General features: G+C 48.7%; 1 protein-coding gene across 3 annotated transcripts in view; it reads right to left on the bottom strand.

The window, feature by feature from the left end:
• Positions 1–24,325, bottom strand: part of LOC147120450 (sodium-driven chloride bicarbonate exchanger-like) — a 424,151-nt gene that overhangs the window by 194,759 nt on the left and 205,067 nt on the right. For all 3 annotated transcript variants that reach the window (XM_085986414.1, XM_085986415.1, XM_085986416.1), the window contains exons 4-5: positions 13,385–13,523; positions 11,433–11,593 (exon numbers count right to left, since the gene is read on the bottom strand). In XM_085986414.1, the coding sequence (XP_085842540.1) occupies positions 11,433–11,593; positions 13,385–13,523 (300 nt within the window). The remainder of the gene's footprint in view (positions 1–11,432; positions 11,594–13,384; positions 13,524–24,325) is intronic.

Here is a 24,325-nt window from a genome sequence, read left to right as displayed (position 1 = left end):
ACCCTCTACCGAGGCAGCCCATGCCCACGCTGGGAACACGCCTTCCCTGGAGGGGAGCAGGGGGGAATGGTCTGATGAGGGTGAAGCTCCAGGACCCAGCGGGCTGCAGCAACATAGGGAAGCTCGGGGGCCTTCTCCCCGGAGGGAGAGTATGGCTTCGAGTCCTGCTGCACTGGACGCAGAGGGGGAGCGGGTCCTCGCTGAAATGAGCGCCCAGGCAGAGCACAGGCACACTGAGCTCATGGCTGCAGTGGCAAGGGTGCCCAGATCCATTGAATCACTGGCAAGGAGTGTGGAGCACTTCGGTGTAGCACAGGCGGCTGCCACGCAAATGCTTTGTGCTGCAATGCAGTCAGTGGCTGGTCTCATGCAGATGCAGATTGAGGCCATGCGAGCACTGACTGCTGCCACCCTCGCTGGATCGGGCCCATTTCCCCGGGGCTCTCGCCGCGCCGCAGCAGGCCAGCAATTTGTGCTCCATCAGATTGCTCCGGATGCTGAAGCGCTGCCCCGTGGGAGTGCCAGTGTGTCGGTCGAGCAGGGAGTTGCTGTCCTCTGTAGGACAGACTGCTGCCGCCCATGCAGAGTTGGTGCAGTCAGCAGCCGGGACCTCCAGGACCAGAGCTGGTCTAGGCCGTCCTTCAAGTGCATCTGCAGTCTCAGTTTGTGACAATCAGCAGCCTTCCCCCAGCCTTGCTCCAGCCACTGGGGTCCCATTATGGAGGAGCTGCAGGGTGGGAAGGGAGGAATTTCACAAGGGAAGGAGATCACCCTCGAAGGGCAAAAAGTAGGAGGTGTGACAAAATGTTTTTCATTGTTTTATTGAAGGCCGAGGTTCATGGTCAAATTTTTGTTACTGTTTTGGACATTGTCTCCAGGTTGTGAGAGCCAGTTATGTTAATGACTGCTTTTTTTGTGTTTCTTTCTATTAGTTTGTCATGCAGAAATGAGACACACAAAGTTTGTCAAATAAAGAAGTGTCTGTATTCAAAATGTACATGTTTGGTCTTTGCAATCATTGTTGCCTTGACCAGCTTAGGGGTTGCGGGATGGTTTCATTCAGGTTGTTTGAATGGCAGAAGCCATTTCCTCAGAGGAGGCCTAGAAGTGACTTGCTATGAGCCTTTGACGGACGGCCCTTCCACTTTGTACATTGTGTGCCTCCCTCCCGCCTTGGTGCTGCTGATGATCATCCTCCTCATCTTCCTCCTCCTCTTCCTCCTCCTCCTCTGCTGGTGCTCCAATGCCTGGTGGCATTGGCTGGGTCCTGAGGATTGCAAGGTTATGCAGCATGCAGCACACAACAACAAAGTGGGAGACTCACTCAGGCGAGTACTGAAGGGCTCCTCCAGAATGGTCCAGTCAGCGGAACCGTTGCTTGAGCACGCCGATTGTGTGCTCAGCGATGTTCCTGGTAGCTTGATGGCTCTTGTTGTATCGTAGCTCAGCAGGGATGCTGGGCGTACGGAGCGGTGTCATCAGCTAGGTGTACAGAGGATATCCCTTGTCCTCGAGAAGCCAACCTCCTGGGTGATGCGGTGCCTCGAAAAGGTCTGCCACAGAAGTCTGGCGCAGGATGAAGGCATCGTGGCTGCTGCCAGGAAAGTGGGTATTGACAGCAAGTATCAGCTGTCTGTAGTCACAGACCAACTGGACGTTTAAGGAATAGAAGCCCTTTCGGTTGCGGAAATCCTCGGCATTCTCTTGCGGCGCACGCAAAGCCACATGCATGCAGTCAATGGCGCCCTGCACCATGGGGAAGCCCGCTATCATCGCAAAGCCTGTTGCGCGTTCTTGCTGCTTGTCCGGGGTCATGGGGAAAGAGATGTACTCTCGTCTCATTTTAAAGAGGGCATTTGTTACCTGACAGATGCAGCAATGCACCACAAACTGGGAGATATTGGCGATGTCCCCAGTAGCTGATTGAAATGAGCCGGTGGCATAAAAGTTAAAAGCCACTGTTATCTTCACTGCCACTGACAGAGACGTCCTGCTCATCAGTTGAGGCTGCAGATCTGGCTGAAGCAGGTGGCAGAGCTCAGTGACCACCTCCTTGCTGAAGCGCAGCCTTCGCAAACACTGCTCCTCAGACATATTAATGTAGGAGAACTGTTGGCGAAAAACCCTGGGAGGGTAAGGTCTCCTGTACCGACACCTGTTGGCCCTCCTCCATCTGGCCATGATTGCCACTCTCTCGCTGCGTCTCTGTGCCCTCCGAATGTGATGGAGAAGGATGACGTTCCCATCCATTGCAGCCCCCATAGTATCTAGGCAATCAAAGTTATGAAGGTCAAAAAGCAAAGTACCTGCAAAGTTATGGTCAGAAGCCAAAACTACCTCAGAGAGCGTTGACTCAATGCAGAAGTCTCTCTTTCTCTCTTTGTCTCTCTCAAAATCTCTCTCTCTCTCTCAGAACGAGTGATGCAAAAATGGCTACCACACAAAAGCCAGGAAGAGGCCCCCTTTAAATAGCGCCCCCCCCCAGCCCCACAGCGACTGGGAAGCGTTCCAGTCAACCTGTCATTGGTTGCACCAGGCAGAAAGGAGGGGGGTGCCACTCAATTTCCGGTCCGGGGCGTCACAAGGGCGTTGCACTCTCGAATGATGTCAAGATCTGCATGTGCAGGAGATCGGGCGGTATTGTTTAGCGCTGCCGCAAAATGTCCAGTCAATTTCGCGAGAGGCGCAGATATCGCTGCGCTCGGGCGCTAGTTGCTTTGCGCCCCACTTAGCGCCCTTTTAAGGCACTAACGGGAGGTGCTACCAACTGAATTTTTCCCCCTTTGACCCAAGGGTCAGTAGAATGATCAAAGAAAGAGAAAGAACTTGCATTTATATAACGCCTATCACAACCTCAGGACATCCCAAGGCACTTTATAGTAAATAAAGTACTTTTGAACTGTAGTGACTGTGGTAATGTAGGAAACGCAGCAGCCAATTTGCGCATAGCAGCCTCCCACGAACAGCAATGAGATAATGACCAGATAATCTGTTTTTTAGTGATGTTGGTTAAAGGATAAATATTGGCCAGGACACAGGGGAGAACTTCCTTGCTCTTCTTTGAATAATGCCATGGGATCTTTTCCATCTACCTGAGAAGGCAGACAGGGCCGTGGTTTAACTTCTCATCTGAAAGGATGTGATTGGTTCCTATTTTTATGAATGTGAAATTTTGAGACAAAGTGATTTGCACTGTATGTTCTTGTGAATGTAAAGGCCCAATTTTAACACTGCCCCACCCTAGAGCAGGCTAGTAGATAAAATGGCAGTGGATTGCTTCCTGCAGCATTCTCCATGGCAAGGAAGTTGCCCGTCTCATCAATATTTAAATATCGGCATTTAATGCAACTCCCCCCCACTCCACACACGCTGCACTCCTGAGTTAAAGTTGGGGCTTAAGTGTTTGATTGGTTGCTTTTTAGTGGAATATGAAATCTACATGTTAAGGAGGCAAATGCATTCTGAGATGTATTGTGGATGCCTTTTTCTTCCTTGAGCACTCCAGAGTTGCAGCACAAAAGAATGGCAAAAATAGACTGAATGATCGAATATTATTTAGCAGCACAAAGTGGGATTTCATTCTACTTAATAAGATGAACCATCTGGTACCTCAAGGCACGATGAGGTATAATGCATAGATGTCCATAAATTTGGAGTTTCACTATGTGCTGCTTACTTTTTAAAGGATGTTTCATATTTGGGTACTTTATTGGTCACAGTATCAGTTTTCCCCTTCCTCTGCTGAAGGCGTTGATTCACACTAGGACACAGTTCCACATATACCTGCAGACCTGTGGCACTTCACCCAGGTAGTGTCACTCCAGACAGTTAATCAGGCTATTTGGCTGTGGGATCGTCACAGTCAAGCCAAAACTGCCCTCACTCAAAATCTACAAATATGGGCCTAAGAATTCCAGTGCGCCGCAAAGCTGCCAGTGCCACCGCGGGCTGCAGTTAACGGCCGCCCAAATTAATTGCACAGGTAGCACTGGTATTTTGGTGCTGCCTGCTGTTTAATATTAGAGCAGTGCTAAACTTACCATGTAAGGCTGGTTTTCAGGCAGTATTCTCAGCAGGAGGCCCAATGTAGCGTGGCTATACCATCCCTGGAGCAAAAGCTAGCCTGTCATTTTAGAAAGCAGTGTTGGTCCTTTAAAGGGAAACTGCCCTCTAAAATGACAAAAATTAAAATTATTTAAAAATAGGCAATTCAACTGCCTTCTGAAAAAAAAGTAAACATGAAAAAGAATTCCCAAATGGCAGTCTTCAGCTCTTAAAACATGAATTGCCTTCAGCACCTAAAAAAATAGGAAAAGTGCTTCAGCACTAACTCAATTGGCTCAACAAGCCAGGGAAAGGCACCCAGGGTCTCGCATGTAGCACTCCAGCTTTGTGCACGGGGTCAACACTGGAAGAGAGCTCCTCTAACCACAGGGGCCAGGAGGCCCTCCAGAAAGAACGATGTGGGACCAAATCACCGAGACCCTCACTGCCAGCAGTGTCACCCCCACGATCTGGCTCCAGTGCCCAAAGAAGTTTCAGACCACTGTTCAAGGTCAGTGAATGCATCTTCAAAAGCTGTCTTCTGCCAACTGCACCACTAATCTCACACACTGCTCATTGCACGACCCCTCCCATCACTCACCTGCCTACAATCTCTATCAAACACAAGGCACACCTCCCATTCCTAGCTTCACTTCACCCCCTTGGAGGAGATAGTGCTGGCCATTCTTGGCAGGTGCATGGCTGAGCCCTTGGCCAGCGGCAGGGCTGAAAGGATACAAGATGCTGGTATCCTCATACATTATCCTCCTTCTCACATGCACCTCTTGCTTTCCCGCCCTCCCCTCATCACAACTCCACCCTGGTGCCTTCCTCATTTCAGACACCCAAGAAATGCAGCCTGCCCAGACAGTGGTTGGCCAAGAAGAGGGAGAGGAGAGTGAAGAAGAAGAAGAAAAAACACCATCACTCGATTTCACACTCCCAGCCACCAGCTCCTCAAGGTCTTTCTGCAAGGCCATTTGCAGTGTCCCTCACTGAAAGTCAGCAGCTTTACATGCTGCAGCCACTGGGGTAGCACTGCGTGACATCAGTAGGGTATGCAAAGGCACACACAAGACAGTCGCTAAGGGAGTGCATAAGGGTGATGAGTTGATTTCTTGATGTAATATTGAATGGATAGATGTATAAAGTTGGATTGGAAAGTTTGCTTTGTGGTGGCTTTTATTTCAGCATTATGGCCAAGAGGACGCGATGATGGTCAGTGACAGAGGGAAGGTAAGGTATAGGAGAAATGTCAAAAAGGGAATTGGCATTGTGGTCACTGACACCACAGGTGGATGATTCCATCCTGGATATCCCAGCCAGAAAGGGGCCTCCTTCCGCTTTCTCCTTTTCTACGTCTTCCTTTTCTGCATCTTTCTCTTCTGCGTCTTCCTCTTCCCTCTGCGAGCGGATGCTAGAAATCTGAAATAAAAGCATAAAATGCTGGACATACTCTGGTAATCAGGCAGCATCTCGACCTGAGATATGAACACGGATGCTGCCTGACCTGCTGAGTATTTCCAGCATTTTCTGTATTCTCAGAGGCCTTCCTTTACCATCTGAGGCCTTGCAAGCATCCAGCAGCACTCCCTGCATGCTTTGGAAACTTTTAGCATCTATTGCACCAAGCCACGACTTCCATAAAATATTTTTTAAAACAGTCGAAAAGCTTAAATACAAACTTACCTGAAAGATGTGTGTGTCACTTTAAGTAGCACTGACAGCATCTCTGTAGCTCTGCTGCATGCTCACTTTTCTGAGTGAGCTTAGGACCCAGCGTTAAAGTCAGCGCAAAGGTCCAAGTTTGCAGAGCATCACGCCAAGTTGGCATTACATGATGGCTGACATCACGCTCTGCTGTTTTGCATTTCTAGGGCCAGCGCTGCTATGGCCCTCACCAAAATGGCAACCGCCGAGTCCCACGCCAAAAAGTGAGGCCACCATTTTTTACGAGCCTTACTGGTAAATACCTGAATTTCTAGGCCATGGACATTCTAACATGATAACTGTTTGATCAAAGTCTGCTGATGGTATGGGAGTGCAGCACACAAAACCAATAGCTAAAAACAATAGCTTTGGACAAAGTAGCATTTCCCGTAGCCCTATGTTTGATGTCATTCGTAAGTTAAATTCATTGTTGTCATTCATAAATAGTTTTGACCTGGTTGCACCAAAAGCCTGCTTTTCATGGTCCCACCCCTTAACCCCACAAAAGGTTGCTTTTTAGTTATAATGTATTATATCAATAACTGGCTATTTTGTTCCATTTATTTTTGAGTAATAGTTGCCCTATGATTGTAGTGTATGTACCTTTAAGAGGAACTATGTTTTTGAAGCCCCTGTATACTGTAGTACCAGTAGTGACCACTCGGGTATATAAGCCTGTGTAGCGTCTTGTGTAGTTTAGTTCACCTCCAGACTTTGTTCAGTAAACACTTGTTAAATCAACTCCTGCATTCCGTGTCTCCATTAACACACGGATCTAACAGTGGCGACAAGTTAGAAACGAACTTACCTGCAATTCGGCAGCACCTCAAGGGGATCGATTCCTCAGACGAAGGTCGAAGCCAGAAGCAAGAAGGAAAACAAAACCTGTGGTTTCACCAGCTAAACGGGCTGGTGGCAGGTAGTGCACTGATCCTTCCTGGGCTGCGGTGGGCTAGAGCTCGATCGGGTGGCTCTGCAATGGGGCCGGGCAGCGAGTCAGGAAGCAGAAGCAAAGAGAGACAGAGGGTGGAGCACTCAGGGGGCGGCCGGTGCTGCAAAGCAGGTCGGCGTTCGGACCGAGCAGAGGGAGGGGAAAGTCCCAGAGGGTCCGCTCCACGACGGGAACGGTTCTCCAAGTAACGGAGAAACTATTTAAGAGATAAATATTTTTTTTAAATTTTTTTTTAATAGAAATACCGCGAAAAGCTGCAGGTCGCAACGGGAACTGCGGAGAACAGCGTTGGCAGCAGCGGCAGCGGCGGGAAAGCGTGGGAGGCGCCATCTTGACTCGGCGGGCAAGAAGGAAAAGCGCGGGAGGCGCCATTTTGATCCATCGGGGACGGAGGAAGAGCACGGGAAGCGCCATTTTGGATTTTCAAGATGCCGAAGACTGGCAATATTACTGCTTTCGATAGTGATATAGAAGATTGGACCACATATGTGGAAAGAGTGGAGGTATATTGCAAGGTGAATGAAGTAGCGGATGATAAAAAGGCATCGGTACTTCTAAATCTGATGGGCGCAAGGACATACGGGCTGTTACGAAACTTGATCACTCCAGCCAAACCGATGGACAAGAATTTTAAGGAGATTGTTGATACCTTACAGGAGCACTTAAACCCAACACCGCTGCTGATAGCGGAACGATTCAAATTCTTCAGGAGGAATCAGCACAAGAATGAAAGTAACGCTGATTACCTCACCGAATTACGAAAGCTGTCAAAGCACTGCCAATTTGGGGTAGGACTGGCAGATTCTCTACGAGACAAATTCGTCTGCGGTCTCCTAGCGAAGGAACACAGAAAAGACTACTTTCTGAGAAAGATTTGACACTGGACAAGGCTTTCAGTGTGGCTGTATCATACGAAGCAGCAGCAAGAGAAGCTGCAGAGATACAGCAAAAGCCACAGGATTCCGGCACCCATGAAATGACACGGGGTTTCGAGAGATGTTATCGCTGCGGCAGATCCACCCATGACCAGAAGGACTGCTGGTTCAAGGACAAAGCATGCAGGCAATGCGGAAAGATGGGACACATTGCACGTGTATGCAGATCTGGAAAAAAATCCGCTGACAGTAAAAAGGTCAATAAGGAAAACTACAGAAAGGTACAAATGATGACGGACAGTAGCTCCGAAGACCAGAAGAGCGATAGCAACTCTGGAAACAAGAGACTAAGCTGTCTCAAATTACATAATGTAATTGCCAAAGAAGATTACCAGACCATTTGGGTTACCCTCACGATAGCGGGGTCCCCAGTCAAAATGGAGCTAGATACAGGATCAGCTCTGACCGTCATGAGTCGACGGGATTACGAGCGGCTATTTCCGCATATACCTTTGAAAGACACATCCATTATCTTGAAGACATAGACGGGGCAGAAAGTATACCCCAGAGGGAAAAGAAGGGTGCCTGTTGTATACAACGGCAAGGAAATACAGAAGTTGTATTTATACGTTATGCAAGATGGTGGTCCACCGTTGTTGGGACGTGAATGGATCAGAAAGATACGTTTAGACTGGCACTCCATTCAGGCACTGATGGTGACCAGTAAGGAAAAAAATGATGATGTCATACCTGGACGATTAAAAGAAATCTTGGCTAACGCCAAAGAAGTGTTTCAACAGGAACTAGGAACCCTGAAAGGCGCCACCGCCTCAATAAAAGTGGAAGATGCGGCAATTCCCAAGTTTTTTAAGGCAAGGCCGGTGCCATACGCAATTCGTCCAGCCGTCGAGGCAGAGCTGGAGAATTTGGAAAAAGCAGGCGTGTTATCCAAGGTAGACTGGAGCGAGTGGGCAACACCCATCGTCCCGGTCATGAAGAAAACGTTGAATAATGATAAATCTGAAGAACAGAGAAAAATTCGCATCTGTGGGGACTTCAAGGTGACTGTAAACCCGGTTCTTCACACGGTACAGTATCCTCTTCCGAGGATAGAAGATATTTTCGCCTCACTATCCGGAGGGAAACGTTTCACCAAAATTGACTTAGCACAGGCATATCTACAGATGGAGGTTGAGGAGGCCTCTAAAAGGTATCTCACGATAAACACACACAAAGGCCTGTACCAGTACAATCGACTGGTTTTCGGAGTGGCATCAGCTCCGGCTATCTGGCAAAGAGCTATGGAGCAAGTCCTGTAAGGGATTCCGGGGACTCAATGCTACCTAGACGACATCCTTGTAACAGGAGAAAACGACAACGAGCACCTTGCCAACTTGGAGCAGGTGCTCATGAGGCTGAGAGAACGGGGCCTACGAGCAAATCGCCCCAAGTGCGAATTTTTCCAGAAAGAAATATCATATTGTGGCCATGTCATTAACGAAGAAGGGTTGCATAAGTCACCTGAAAAAATTGAAGCGGTCGTAAAAGTCCCAGCGCCTGAAAATGTCTCACAATTAAGGTCATTCCTGGGATTAATAAATTACTATCATAAATTTTTACCGAACTTGTCAACGGTTCTGCACCCTCTTAACACACTGCTACAAACAGGAGTAGTTTGGAAATGGAGCGAAGACTGTAAACGTGCCTTCCATAAATGCAAAGGCTTGATCACGCCCAGGGAAGTGTTGGCTCATTACAACCCATCACTGCCAATCAGACTGGCGTGCGATGCATCCCCTTACGGCGTGGGAGCGGTATTATCGCATAGATTCCCTGATGGCTCGGAGCGGCCGATAGCTTTTGCGTCACGCTCATTGAACTCAGCTGAGCGCAACTATGCCCAGATCGACAGGGAGGCACTCAGCCTGGTGTGGGGGGTGAAGAAATTCAACCATTACCTACACGGACAAAAATTTACCTTGTTGACTGACCATCAACCCCTCGTCTCCATATTCAACCCTAAAAAGGGCGTTCCCATTATGACAGCGCAAAGGCTACAGAGGTGGTCCCTTTTCCTAGGGGCACACCAATATGACATCGAATACAAAGGAACAAAACAGCATGGGAATGCTGACGGGCTATCGCGCCTACTGTTGCCAATGGTAGAAGAGGCGCCTACAGTGGACCCAGTGGAGATGTTCCACTCGACCATAGTGGAATGTCTACCGGTGACAAATTCTACCATTGAAAAGGAAACGAGAAATGACCCGACTCTCTCACGAGTCTACGATTTAACGGTGAAGGGATGGCCAGCACATGGCGAACCACTGTTGCCAGCATTCTCGCAAAGAAGAGAACAGCTGTCAGTGTGCCGAGGAACCTTGATGTGTGGATCCAGAGTGGTGATTCCACCCAAACTCAAGGATAAAGTGCTAAAGGAGCTTCACGAGGGGCATCTGGGTGGAGTGAAAATGAAGAACTTAGCCAGAGCGTTTGTGTGGTGGCCAGGTATCGATGGAGACATCGAAGAAATGACCAAGAGCTGTCTAGGATGCCAGAAGGTCCAAAACGCCCCACCACAAGCCCCTCTACATCCATGGGAGTGGCCCTCATCTCCATGGCAAAGGGTACATATCGACTTTGCTGGTCCATTTATGGACTCAATGTTCTTAATCGCGGTGGATGCACACTCCAAGTGGCCGGAGGTAATAAAGATGTCCTCCACCACCACGGAAAAAACCATCACAGTATTAAGGACCATATTCGCCAGGAATGGGCTGCCTGAACAGATCTGTTCTGATAATGGACTGCAATTTGTATCCGAAGAATTCAGGAAGTTCTTAAAAAACAATGGGGTTAAGCACTACACGTCCACCCCATACCATCCCGCCACCAATGGATTAGCTGAAAGGTTTGTCCAGACCTTCAAGAAGGCCATAAAGGCCATGGGTAATGAAGACATAAATCTACAACATAAGGTAGATAACTTCTTGTTTGTGTACAGGAATGCAACACATGTGGTTACAAACCAAACCCCCGCCATGATGTTTTTCAATAGAAGACTAAGATGCCGGCTGGATTTGGTCAAGCCAAACATCAGAAGGGACGTAGAGAACCGGCAATTTCAAAGCATGAATGAAAGGCCAACTAGAACCTTCCAGATAGGTCAACGAGTTTTGGCCGGGACTACCGTACCGAGGAATGGCAGCCTGGAACTATTTGCACACGACTAGGACCGCTGATGTATACCGTGGACATTGGAGAAAGCATAATAAGGCGCCATGCTGACCAGATCATAGAGTCATCCGAAAAAGGACAACCTACACCACAACTCTATACGCCTAGTGATGAAGCAGAGATACCCATAGTATCTGCCTCCGATCCGGTGATACTGGAACCAGATGAACCCGACACTGGCATTGAAGCCGAATCGACCTTGCCAAAAGAACCTACTACACCACCGAAACCTACTACACCACCGAGGCGTTATCTGGACCGAGTCAGGAAGCCTCCAGAGAGACTGAATTTGTAATTGATTAGCTTCAGCAAATGTGTAGATTATTGTTCTTGTAAAAATGTTATTTAATGATTACTTAAAATGTTATGTACTATTTATCTAAAAGGGGAGGAATTGTAGTGTATGTACCTTTAAGAGGAACTATGTTTTTGAAGCCCCTGTATACTGTAGTACCAGTAGTGACCACTCGGGTATATAAGCCTGTGTAGCGTCTTGTGTAGTTTAGTTCACCTCCAGACTTTGTTCAGTAAACACTTGTTAAATCAACTCCTACATTCCGTGTCTCCATTAACACACGGATCTAACAATGATCTACTGTACATTTGTAACATACCTGAAATTTCCTCAATGGTGCTGGCTCTCATGTCCAACAGGACTGTACCATTGATGATACAACTCCTCAACTCAAATAGACTGTGAAGTGACAATGTAGCAACATATGGTTTACTCCATCGATCTCCTCCATCTTCGACATCCTCCTCAAATTTTAGCCACCTGAATTCACAGACATACAGCTAAGTACATTAATGTGCTTAAATTACCTTCATATATCAGTGCAGTAGTTCCATTTAATAAAGTGATATATGAAGTGTAGGTGAAAAGAGGGACCTTAGAGTGCAGGTCCACAGATCCCTGAAGGTAGCAGAACTGGTAGATAAGGTGGGTAAGAAGGCATTCGGGATACTTTCCTTTATTAGCCAAGGCATACAATATAAGTGCAGGGAGGTTATGCTTGAACTGTATAAAACACTAGTTAGGCCACAGCTAGAATACTGTGTACAGTTCTGGTCACCACATTACAGGAAAGATGTGATTGCACTAGAGAGGGTACAGGGGAGAGTTATGAGGACATTAACATGCAATATGCCAGGACTGGAGAATTTTTGCTATGAGGCAAGTTTGGATAGGCAGGGATTGTTTTCTTTGGAACAGAGGAGACTGAGGGGAGACCTAATTGAGGTGTCTAAAATTATGAGGGGCCTAGATATAGTGGATAGGAAGGACCTAGCAGAGAGGTCAGTAACCAGGGGGTATAGATTTAAAGTAATTGATAGAAAGATTAGAGGGGAGTTGGAAAGAACTTTTTTCACCCAGAGGGTGGTGGGGGTCTGAAACTCACTGCCTGAAAGGGTGGTAGAGGCAGAAATGCTCATCACATTTAAAAAGTACTATGATATGCACTTGAAGTGTCATAACCTACAGGGCTATGGACCAAGAGCTGGAAAGTGGGATTAGGCTGGATAGCTCTTTTTCAGCCGGCACAGACACGATGGGTCGAATGGCCTCCTTCTGTACCGTAAATTTCTATTATTCTTTAATTCTACAATTTGCCATTTTGAGTGCTGCATCTGTCGGCCCATAAGGATGTTTAATTTTTAGAGAATTGCATGCAGTCAGTACATGGAGATGTTATTTTCCAGAAACAAAAGAAGCATATCTTTATCACACAATAACATACTGCTAAACTATTAAGAGATGCACAGATAACCAATGTGTTTCTCACTGTTCAAGCAATTTGCTAGCATTTTAGTTGCTTAGTTATCAAAGTTCAAATAATGCATCTGAGCTATTTAAACAATATTCTCTAAAATTTGCATTTTTTATCAGAGATCAAATGTATTGAAAGTAATTCAGAGTGCACTCTTATAACTTCTACATAAATATTTGGCAGTTTGTGCTAATGAAATATGATTACTTCCGGAACTTCAAAATCTGGATCAGATCACACTGGCATGTACAGAAATTAATTACTGCTAATATTAAATATTATTCCTGTATGAACAAGTTTTACATGGTTTTCAACCCTCTCTTTCTCCACAAGGTAATGTCTCCTTCCCTGCGTACCACTCTACAGGTGTCCAGCCCTCTCCCCCCATGCATATTCTTCATGTGTGACCCTGAACAGTGAGTGACAGTAGGATAATTAAGTAGGTGGGCATCAGAGCCCGAACCTGTCCTCAAGCAATGTTCACACACATTTCCAACAGGGTTCAGTGAATAGGAATCAGGAGTGGAAACCTTGCCTGATTTTCCTTAACCCAGGAGCACTGAGGGCATTGTGAGACCCATACCGCAGCTCCCCACCCCACACTCCCTCCACCCCTACTGAAATCAGCTAATTCAACCAGGATTTAACATGGGATTTTTCCTGTCTATATGGATCAGCTTCTCTGTGCCTTAATCAGTTAAACCATCAAAAGAGCGCATAGCAGCAGATTTAAACATCAGAGAAATTGAACATCACCAGGTTCATTTGTTGAAGCAATATTCAGAAACAAAAATCACCTAGCAGTCTCTTTCCATTCTGTATCTTCATCATTATGCATGCAGATTTCATCAAGCTCAGTGAAGAGGTCATGAGGGATATGTTCTTCATCATCGTCCTCTGTTCCAAGAATAAACTGCACACGCTGGGATGGAGTATCTGAAAGACATTAGAAAATGGAGCTAAGAAACAAATTTTACAAGTGATTTTTTTTGACAAACGGTGCCTTTCTGATGAACAATTACAACACAGATTATTAATCTATATCTATCTTTCAGATGTTGGCTGACCTCCTGCACATTTCTGGATTTTTCTATTTTTATTGTTTTTAATAAAATTCATTGAGGTCAATGATCTCCTCCACTAGGATGTCTAGGGAGGCTTCAGAAAACCTGCGACTCATTCTCCTACTTGATATTTCTTGCAGCTGTGTAACAAGTAAATCAGGCAGAAGGAAATGCAACCTCGCTTTCAGAGATTCATTCCCACTTAAATAGACCTCAGGAGGCCCACCAGAAATTGTGTGGAAAAGTGGCTAGGCTGTTCGTTTCCCGATGTAATCGGGTGGACAGTCCATCAATCATATTAAAACAAGGCCTGGAAGTTAAATCTCCTGGGTCTCACCTTGGCAACGCCTTGACGGCTTCCCACTCACCCCATCCCCTGCCCGCCTAATTTCCACCTGATTTCTGCTGCTGCGCACCCCCCCCCCCCCCGCCCTCTCACCAACCCCCCCACCCCCACACACTCCACAGCTAAAATCATGGTTAATATTTTCACTGCAGGAGCTTTATCTCACTACCAACAATATCCTGCTCTGCAGGTCCTAACATTCCACCCATCAGAGTCCTCGGGCTGAGGCTGAGAGTGGAGACTACAGGACAAGGGTCGTGACACAAGAAACTGAGGCCAGGAGAATGAGACTGGGGAACAGGGCCTTTGGATAGTTGTGGGGATGTTGAGCAAGACAGCAGTCAACACATGCTGAATCTCATATCTGATTGGCTCTTGCTAGCCACATATTAACAATCATGTGATTAATACAGAGCAATTCAACCTCTGGTAATGAATAGATGGACAAACTGACAGAAGAGAGATACCATTAAAAAAAATTATATGATTAAAGGGAAAGTCAAATTGTCAATTTGATCTCAAATGTCATAATAATTATTATAAAGAGATAGATGCTATCTTACTGTTGTTTCAGAGTTCTCTTCTTTCACCATGTTTTATGCTTTAACATTGTGTTTGTGGCTGCCTGGGAAGAGATATCTTCTGTTGGATCTCCCCCATCATGATCAGAACTGAAATTTATTCAAGAGACTGTGTGCAAAACCTTGTACATGATCTCACTGCAAAGGGGTTCTACACAAGTAGTCTGTTCACAAGCAGCAGTTCTAATGTTTATAAGATGAAAGAAAGGAATGGCCAACAAGTATACATATATCTCTTTATAACATTTGGGATTATATGAAAATATAAACAGTTCCTCTTTAAAAACTGCCCACTGTCAAAGTTCATCTGTGTGTGTTTTTTTTTTAATGTGGTAATTTTACAAACTCTACAAAAGGCTTTGGTAGATGTGCCATTTTAAATTCAAGCTGGGAAATGTTTAGTGTGATGTTGGATGACCGCTGAAAGCACTCCAGTTGTAAAATCATGTATGGAACCCAGCTTCAGAATTTGAATTGATGCAGGCACGTTGCATAAAGCTGCACTGTTCATATGGCTAGCAAAATGGTTGTAAAATCCAGGAGACAAGTAAAATATACAGAAATGATGATCTGAGAGCAGTCCTAAAGAATAAATTGCTGACAGAGAAAAATTCTCATCCTGAATAAGCACATCTTGTATTAGTCCGTCAATCACACAGCAACATCGCGAGTGGCCATGGAGGTCCAAAATCTGGATTGTTCTACTCTACTCACTGCAGCTGCAGCAGGAAAGAATACAAGGACTTAAATGAGGAAAATTGCAAAGAGGGGTATTTTTCTGTGTGATCATAATAATAAAAATGTATTTATGTCAGTAATGATCCAAATATCAGAAGTACCTGCCCACCCAACCATTGCATTTTTCTCCATGTTGTTAAGATTTAAACAACACAAGATAGATGGCTCAATGATGCTTGCAGTTTCCCATAACATAAATTGTTAATCTTGGCCAAAATGCCCAGGGAAATTATCGAGTTGAGGCACTTCTCCACAGGGACTGAAGAACATTAGAGGGACAGCCACTGAGGCAATTACAATAGGTTTGGCAGAGTCCTGATCACAGGCTACTTATCTGCTCTCTTATCTCCGGAAGTATGAGTAGCTTGGGAAGATATTTTGAAAAGGGAAGAGGAGACAATACAAAAATTGTCAAAAAATCAAAATGAGAATTTTATGGCAGTTCTCTTTTGCTTATTTAACTAATTTAAAGGATCAAAAATAAGTAGAGCAAATAATCTGCTTTATTCTTCAACAAAAAAATGTCTCAAACATCCAAGAGCAAAATTGTACTGTTACACACATTGAAGCACTTAACAACCACTAAATTGCCTCTATAATCCCATTTTGAGAGGCCTTTCCAATTTTAACACGTTTCACACGTGATTCATGTCTCCTCCGAAACACGATGGTGAAACCTGGTGGGAGCACAATTGGATTGCTGAATATCAGCTGCAGCTCCACCATTAAATAGGAGATTTGATCAGTCTTCATTTGAAGGTGGCAAGACTTTGTTGTCTCAAGTCTGGGGGATATTTTAGCAGGCATAACCATAGCTGTGGAAGTTTGGAGCCTGACACCCATCTCCAGTGTGACCTCCTGGGAAACCCCTCTCGCCACCTTGACTGAGCGCTTCCTCAACTGAGGCATCTACCAGAAGCATGGGAACCATTTATTTCCTTTCCTCCTGGACATCAGATTCGGACAAAGACCAGCCGCGGCAGCAGCAGAACCATGAACAATAGCAGCACCAACAGCAGCAGCAACAACAGGAGCGGCAACAACAGGAGCGCCAAGCTGCTGCTCACCCACCTGAAGCTGCACAGACCAGAAGGCGGCAGCCCATGGAAGCCCGTCGGCGCAGGAGATACCCCCCAAACAGGGTCTACAGACACAGGGTCAGCTACCTCAGCATGACTGAGCAGCAGTGCCAAAGGTGGCTCCGACTTTCGCGAGAGGTAATGGGTGACATCTGCGCAATGCTACAGCAAGACCTGGAGCCCAGAAGAGCAGGTGGACAACCCTTACCAGTGGCCGTCAAAGTCACCACCGCACTCAACTTTTTTGCATCAGGCTCATTCCAGGGATCAGCAACAGGCATCAGGGGCATCTCCCAGGCGGCCGCACACACTTGCACCATGCAGGTAACCGATGCCCTCTTTGCCATCGCGCACAATCACATCCATTTCTCCAAGGATCAAGCAAGTGTCACGGCACGTGCGGTTGGATTAGCTCATCTGGCAGGCTTTCCAAGGGTGCAGGGCGTCGTTCACTGCACACATGTGGCCCTTACGGCACCCCATCGTAATCCAGGTATTTTTGTCAACCGCAAGGGCTTCCACTCCCTCAACGTGCAGCTGGTGTGTGACCACAAGAAGGAAATTTTGCATTTTTGTGCTATATACCCTGGCAGTTTCCATGACTCCTTCATACTGCGCCAGTCTAGTGTGCCTCCGCTCTTCAGTCCGCCAGACCAACTTAACGGATGGCTACTTGGAGACAAGGGCTATCCCCTGAAGGCATGGCTAATGACGCCATTGAGGAGCCCATCCAACGAAGCTGAGCAGAGCTACAACTCGAGCCACATTTCCACCAGATCCATAATCGAGCAAACCATTGGCATGCTGAAGATGTGCTTCAGATGCCTAGATAGATCAGGTGGAACCCTGCTGTACTCAGCAGCCAGGGTCTCCAGAATCGTCGTGGCTTGCTGTGCACTTCACAACATGGCACAGCGTCGTGGCTTGCAGATTCCTGAGGACCAAGTGGCTCCTCACATATCCTCCTCAGATGAGGAGGAGGAGGAGGAGGAGAGTGAAAACGAACATCGTGCAGAGGCCCATCAACCAGCGGCAGCAGTACGCGACAACATTGCTGCCCAGGATGCAAGGAACGCACTCATCTTGGCCAGACTTGCTTAGCCTAGCCAATCAAGCACTTTTGCTTCGCAGCTTCTTACCAGAGCATCGACAATGGCCAAGAACCAGAGGATTCCTAGCACTCTGACCACCATACTGACAATTGCAAGTAATCCTAAGCCGTCAATGTGGAAGTCCCATTTGCAAAATGACACATGCCACAACTGCAACAGTGCCATCAGAATTTTTATTTGCAATAACCAACTGATGGCATTTTAAAAATAAATACAACATTTCACCCAAGTGACTACCCTTGTGACTATTTGTGCAGTATCTTTCTCTTACGCGTGCTCCTACGTGGTGCTTCCCCTGTGGCTTCAGCAGATATGGAGGCCCTTTGCTCACTTTCTTGCTGCTCCTGTCTCGACACCTTTGGCGGGCATCCTCTGGGGTTGCGAACCCATGAGGGCTCAGCAACAGTCTGCTGCTCCTGCGGCTTTGCAGGGGTTGAGACGCCGATCTCAGTTGGGTGGGGACTCTGGTGGGGCTCTGACTGAGGACTTGGCAGTGGCATGGAAGTGTGAGCGCTTGGAGAGGAGCCCCCACTTCCTTGTTCTCTGCCACCAACATCCCTCTCATGGGTCAGGTCCACCTCAGCACTTGCAAGTGGCTTGAGATCACATTGCTGCGCATCAGGGGGGCCATGGGGACCCGTATCTGCACTGGCAGTCCTACTCAGAAGGACTTCCATGACGGTCTGGTTTCTCTGTTCAATAGACCATCGCTCCTCCAGAGATGTCAGTCTATTCTGAACACTCACCCTGTTTTTTACACTCTGGCGACTTAGCTCCTCCATGGCCGTAGCCATCCTCTCGTCTACTGTAGCCATCCTTTCCACGGAGGTTGCCATCCTTTCACTGGTGCTGCATTCATGCGCCAATGACTCCACAAAGGCTCTGCTCATGTTCGTGATGGACTCCTCCATTCGCTCCACACTCGCAGTGACCCTGGAGACAAAACCTGCCAGAGACTCCTGCACCTGTTCCTGGAGTTCCAGCACCGCTGTTCTTCTGGATGGACCCAGAGGCAGAGGGGCGACATGCAGCTGAGCCGAGCTGGGAGAGTCCTGCGCCCTCCGACCAGGACTCTCCACTGCTGTCCCTGTCTCCACAATCTGCTGATGCTCACTTGTGAGCTGTGATACACCAGGTGACAACACTACTCTATCTCACGATGGTCCCACCGAGGTGTGAGTGCCTGTGCTGGTGCTGGGTGTGATGAAATATGCCATTCATCACTCATCGGTATTCTCTGCCTGTGACTGTGGTTTGGTTTCAGTTTCATTTCCCTTACCTCAGTTCCGTTTCCTCACCATTGTATTGTATTGTGTGTAGGGCTCCGCCCATACCTGGCCCCTATGTAAGCAGGCCCAGCCTGCCTCACATCCAGTACAGCAGACCTCTGGATGGAAGATACCTCTCCACTGTGTGTTACCTTCTAAGTTAATAAAAGCCTTGTTCTGTTCCGCTAACATTGAGTCTCGGATTTATTGAGGCACATCAATTTTATTAACTTACTTTTCAACACAATGGATCAACTCTTGAAACCCGAACGTTTGGATTTGGACCAGCATGCTTCGGACGCATCGGCACGCTTCGGACACTGGTTTATGTGTATGGAATTCTTCCTGGACAATTCCGCAGCCGTCGCAGGCGCTACGGACGCTGCGAGTATGAAACTCGGAATTCTGCGGAATTGGGTAAGCCACCGGGTTTACCACCTCATCCAAGACGCCGACACGTACCCGGCCGCCTGCGACATCTTAAAGGCGCATTACCAGCAGCCTACGAATGAGGTGTATGCTAGGCATCTGCTCGCTACTCGCGCACAGCGACCTGGGGAATCGCTGGATGAGTTCCTAGGCACCCTGAAAACACTTGGCAAAGACTGCAAGTGCCAAGGTGTAAAAGCCGCAGTGTACACTGACGAGCTTGTTCGCGATGCCTTTATCACAGGCCTCAGCTCCACTTACATCCGGCAGAGACTGCTGGAAAAAGCAGGATTGGACCTGAAACAGGCTGTGGACACAGCGCGATCCCTGGATGTGGCCCAGAGAAACTCGGACGCCTACTCTTCAGCCCGCGCCGTCCACGCCGCCACGTGTGCACCAAGGGCGCCGCCATCTTGGAAGGCATCTTCCCCGCCCGGCAGCCCGACACCGTCAGGGCCCCGCTCTCCCCCCAGAAGCCCTACGACAGCCGCGACGCGTCGGGGACCCAACTGCTACTTCTGCGGGCAGCCGAAGCACACCAGAAACCTGTGCCCGGCGAAAGGCACCACCTGCTTTAAGTGCGGTAAGAAGGAGCACTTCGGGAAGGTGTGCAGAGGGAACACTGCCGGAAAACCCGCCACCGCCGCGTGTTCGCCGTGGGAGCAGCCATCTTGGACGCCATCTTGCCCGACCTCGTGGGGTCCGCCATCTTGTGAGCAGACAGCGTGGATGCCATCTTGTCTCGATCAGGGCCCTACAGTGGCATCGGTCACAGTGGACCAGACCAGGCCGCACCCGCTATCCAAATCAATGGTGGACATCGAGGTAAACGGGTGCGAGGTTAAATGTTTAATTGACAGCGGAAGCACGGAGAGTTTTATCCACCCTGAACTGGCACAACAACTCTCCCTAAAGGTGGTCCCTACTCGGGGTACCATCTCTATGGCTGATAAAACCTAGACATCGACCATTATGGGTTACTGCACGGTACAATTGTCCGTTAACGGAACTGTATACGATAATTTTAAAGTACTAATCATGAAGAATCTATGTGCGAGCGTGATCTTGGGCCTGGATTTCCAGTGCTACCACCAAAGCATCACGCTCAATTACGGTGGGTCCCAGCCGCCCCTCACAGTGTGCGGTCTGGCTACCCTGAAGGTAAAGCCGCCTTCGCTATTCGCGAACCTTACCCCTAACTGCCGGCCAATAGCGACCAAAAGCAGGAGGTACAGCTGGGAGGACAGGCGGTTTATCGCGACCGAGGTAGACAGGCTCCTGAAGGAGCGCATTATTGAACGCAGCAACAGCCCGTGGCGCGCCCAAGTGGTGGTGGTAAGGGGTAGCGAGAAGAAATGGATGGTGATCGACTATAGCCAAACGATCAACAGGTACACCCAACTAGACGCCTACCCGCTACCCCGCATATCAGAAATGGTGAACCAAATCGCCCAATACCAGGTGTTCTCCACCATCGACCTCAAGTCAGCGTACCACCAGCTCCCTATCAGACCAGAGGACCGCCCGTACACCGCCTTCGAGGCGAACGGACGCCTCTACCAATTCCTCAGAGTCCCCTTTGGGGTGACAAATGGGGTCTCGGTCTTCCAGAGGGAGATGCACCGCATGGTCGATGACCACCACTTGCAGGCAACCTTCCCCTACCTCAACAATGTCACCATCTGCGGTCACAACCAGCAGGATCACGACTCGAACCTCGAGAGGTTCCTGAAAACCGCACAAAAACTCAACCTCACCTACAACGAGGACAAGTGCGTTTACAACACCACGCGCCTCTGCATACTAGGCAGCGTGGTGGAGAATGGGGAAATCGGACCAGACCCCGACCGATTGCGCCCCCTACGGGAGCTGCCCCTGCCCAACACTCCCAAAGCCCTGAAAAGGTGCCTGGGGTTATTTTCTTATTATTCCCAATGGGTCCCCAACTACTCCGACAAAGCCCGCCCCCTCTTGAAAGCATCCTCTTTTCCGCTCTCTGCTGAGGCCCACGCCGCCTTCAAAAGCATTAAGCGGGATATTGAGCGGGCCACGCTACAGGCAGTGGACGAGAACACTCCCTTTCAAGTGGAAAGTGATGCGTCTGACTTTGCCTTGGCGGCCACCCTCAACCAGGCGGGGCGGCCCGTAGCTTTCTTCTCGAGGACCCTCCGTGGAAAAGGAGGCCCAAGCCATCGTGGAGGCAGTGCGCCACTGGCGCCACTATCTAGCTGGCAAACGCTTCACCCTACTTACTGACCAGCGGTCGGTAGCGTTTATGTTCAATAATAAACAGAGGGGGAAGATTAAAAATGATAAGATTCTTAGGTGGCGGATCGAGCTCTCCACCTTCGATTATGACATCATTTACCGGCCGGGGGCCCTTAACGAATCCCCCGGCGCCCTCTCACGAGGGATGTGTGCCAGCGCCACCGGGGATCGGCTACAGACCCTCCACAACGACCTCTGCCACCCAGGGGTCACGCGGCTGTTCCACTTCATAAAGTCCCGCAACTTACCCTACTCGATTGAGGAAGTTCGGTCTCTGACCAGGAACTGCCGCACTTGCGCTGAGTGCAAGCCTCGGTTCTACCGCCCAGATAGAGCCCACTTAATCAAAGCTACACGGCCCTTTGAGCGGCTCAGCTTAGATTTCAAGGGCCCCCTCCCGTCCGTCGACCGCAATGTTTACTTCCTGAACATTGTGGACGAATACTCCCATTTCCCATTCGCCTTCCCCTGCCCAGACATGACCAGCACCACGGTCATTAAATGCCTCAACAGCCTGTTCTGCCTGTTCGGTATGCCGAGCTACATCCATACGGATAGGGGGGCGTCCTTCATGAGTGAAGAGCTACGCCAGTACATGCTGTCCAGGGGGATCGCCACGAGCCGTACCACCAGCTACAACCCCCGGGGTAATGGTCAAGTGGAGCGAGAGAACGGGACAGTATGGAAAGCAGTCACTCTAGCTCTAAGGACCAAGGGCCTCCCTATCTCCCGCTGGCAGGAAGTCCTCCCAGATGTGCTCCATTCGATACAGTCGCTATTGTGTACTGCCACTAATGCCACGCCTCATGAGCGAATGTTTGTCTTTCCCCGGAAATCCACCTCAGGCGTATCCATGCCGTCATGGCTCTCCACCCCAGGTCCGGTATTCGTGCGAAGGCATGTGAGGGGCCACAAGACGGACCCTCTCGTGGAGTCAGTGCACCTACTCCACGCCAACCCCCAATACGCGTATGTCCGGCACGCCGACGGAAGGGAGGACACCGTGTCCATAAAAGACGTCGCCCCAGCCGGTAACGACAACAACCATGACAACAGCAGCAACAGCGATCACAGCAACTCTTACCCACCCACTACTCTTTCATCACCCCCGGAAGAACATCGACCAACGGTACCCCCACCAACTACCCCTTCAACAACCCTGGCGGCACCCCCGGCAGAGACCCAGGAGGCCGCCGGGGACACCCAGCCGACACCCGCGGCACCACAACAGCCACGTCGGTCACAGAGGACTATCAAGCCCCCGAACAGACTAAATCTATAGAAGGGGTGAATGTGATGAAATATGCCATTCATCACTCATCGGTATTCTCTGCCTGTGACTGTGGTTTGGTTTCAGTTTCATTTCCCTTACCTCAGTTCCGTTTCCTCACCATTGTATTGTATTGTGTGTAGGGCTCCGCCCATACCTGGCCCCTATGTAAGCAGGCCCAGCCTGCCTCACATCCAGTACAGCAGACCTCTGGATGGAAGATACCTCTCCACTGTGTGTTACCTTCTAAGTTAATAAAAGCCTTGTTTTGTTCCACTAACATTGACTCTCGGATTTATTGAGGCACATCACTGGGGTGGCTGAATTCTGCTGACACTGCACCCTCAGAGGTTGCAGCTTCCTCTGAGGAGTCTGGAGGCTCAGGCTGTTCCTCCTGGATAGTGGGGATGGGTGCTTGCGATGGTCCTGTGGGGGAGTAAAGGGAAGAATCAGAGGTGTGATGCCAAGGTTACATGCACATTGAATATTGCAGATGATCATTAGTCCATCTGTTAGAGCTTCAGAACCATTATCAGCAACTCATGCAATGTCAATGAGAGAGATGAAAAACTATTCTGTCACCAGCTTTCTCTGATGCACCCGTCTGTCCGTCCCCCACTTGCGCATCGTTCTCGTGTCCCACGATCTCCAGGACCGCATCCTCCCAGGGGGTGAGGTGGGTTACTGAGGGTGGCCCTCCTTCTGCCCTTGCTCTTTTCCTCTTATTGTGAGCTCTCTTTTCCTGCAATGAGGGAGACAAGTGGAGTTTGAGTGAGAATGAAGGAGTGAGTGAACAGAATCCATAGCATAGATGCTTAGAAGGAGACAAAGATGGAGTGAGGTGGCAAGACCAAGGGCCCTCCCTGTGTTTTGTAAGTTGTTTTCATAGCATCACAGTGATAGGGAGTGTGAGGGCTGCATAGTCGAATAGTTAGGTAAATGTGACCATAGAGAGGGAATGGGTAAGGGTGCAGGGATGTCAGTGTCAAGTGGGATGTGGAGGAAGAGATTGCTAAAGCTGAGTGCTGGTGAGGAGAGGCAATGGGGATCAGATTGAGGGTGATGGGAAAGTCATACTCACTTTTCCAGTGTGCAGAAGGTCATGAAACCTCTTCCTGCACTGAAGCCAGGTTCTGCGGATCATCGACAACGAGTTGACATCCTGGGCCACCTGGATCCACATAGCCTTCGTTTGCTGGGGAGGCTTCTTCCTCCCTGAAGAAGGGAAGAGCACCTCCTTACTAGCTCTTGCTCCCTCCACCAAAGCTTGCAGGGCAACATCATCAAATCTGGGAGCAGACTTAGGTCTCCCGCTGTTCATTCTGCCTCCAGGTCCCTCTCACTGCAAAGGCCAAAAGGTTGGCAGTCTGCAGAAGAAGCAAGGCTTCTTGCAGACCTTAAATGCTGCAGCAATGATGACATCATCGGAGGCGAGTTTCAGACTGAAAATACTAATTGGGCCATGGGTTCCCACACGCTGGAACTCAATTGCCCAATTATGTGAAAATTGCATCAATCTCCCTCATCGATTTGGAATCGGGTGGATAACATGAAAAACGGATGACACGACCCCAGCTTGCCCC

The sequence above is a fragment of the Somniosus microcephalus genome, chromosome 4, assembly GCF_052327205.1.
Source record: "Somniosus microcephalus isolate GS21.2 chromosome 4, FLI_Smic_1.0, whole genome shotgun sequence".
NCBI classification, from domain to species: Eukaryota; Metazoa; Chordata; class Chondrichthyes; order Squaliformes; family Somniosidae; genus Somniosus; species Somniosus microcephalus.
This window is presented reverse-complemented; position numbering and strand designations above follow the sequence as displayed.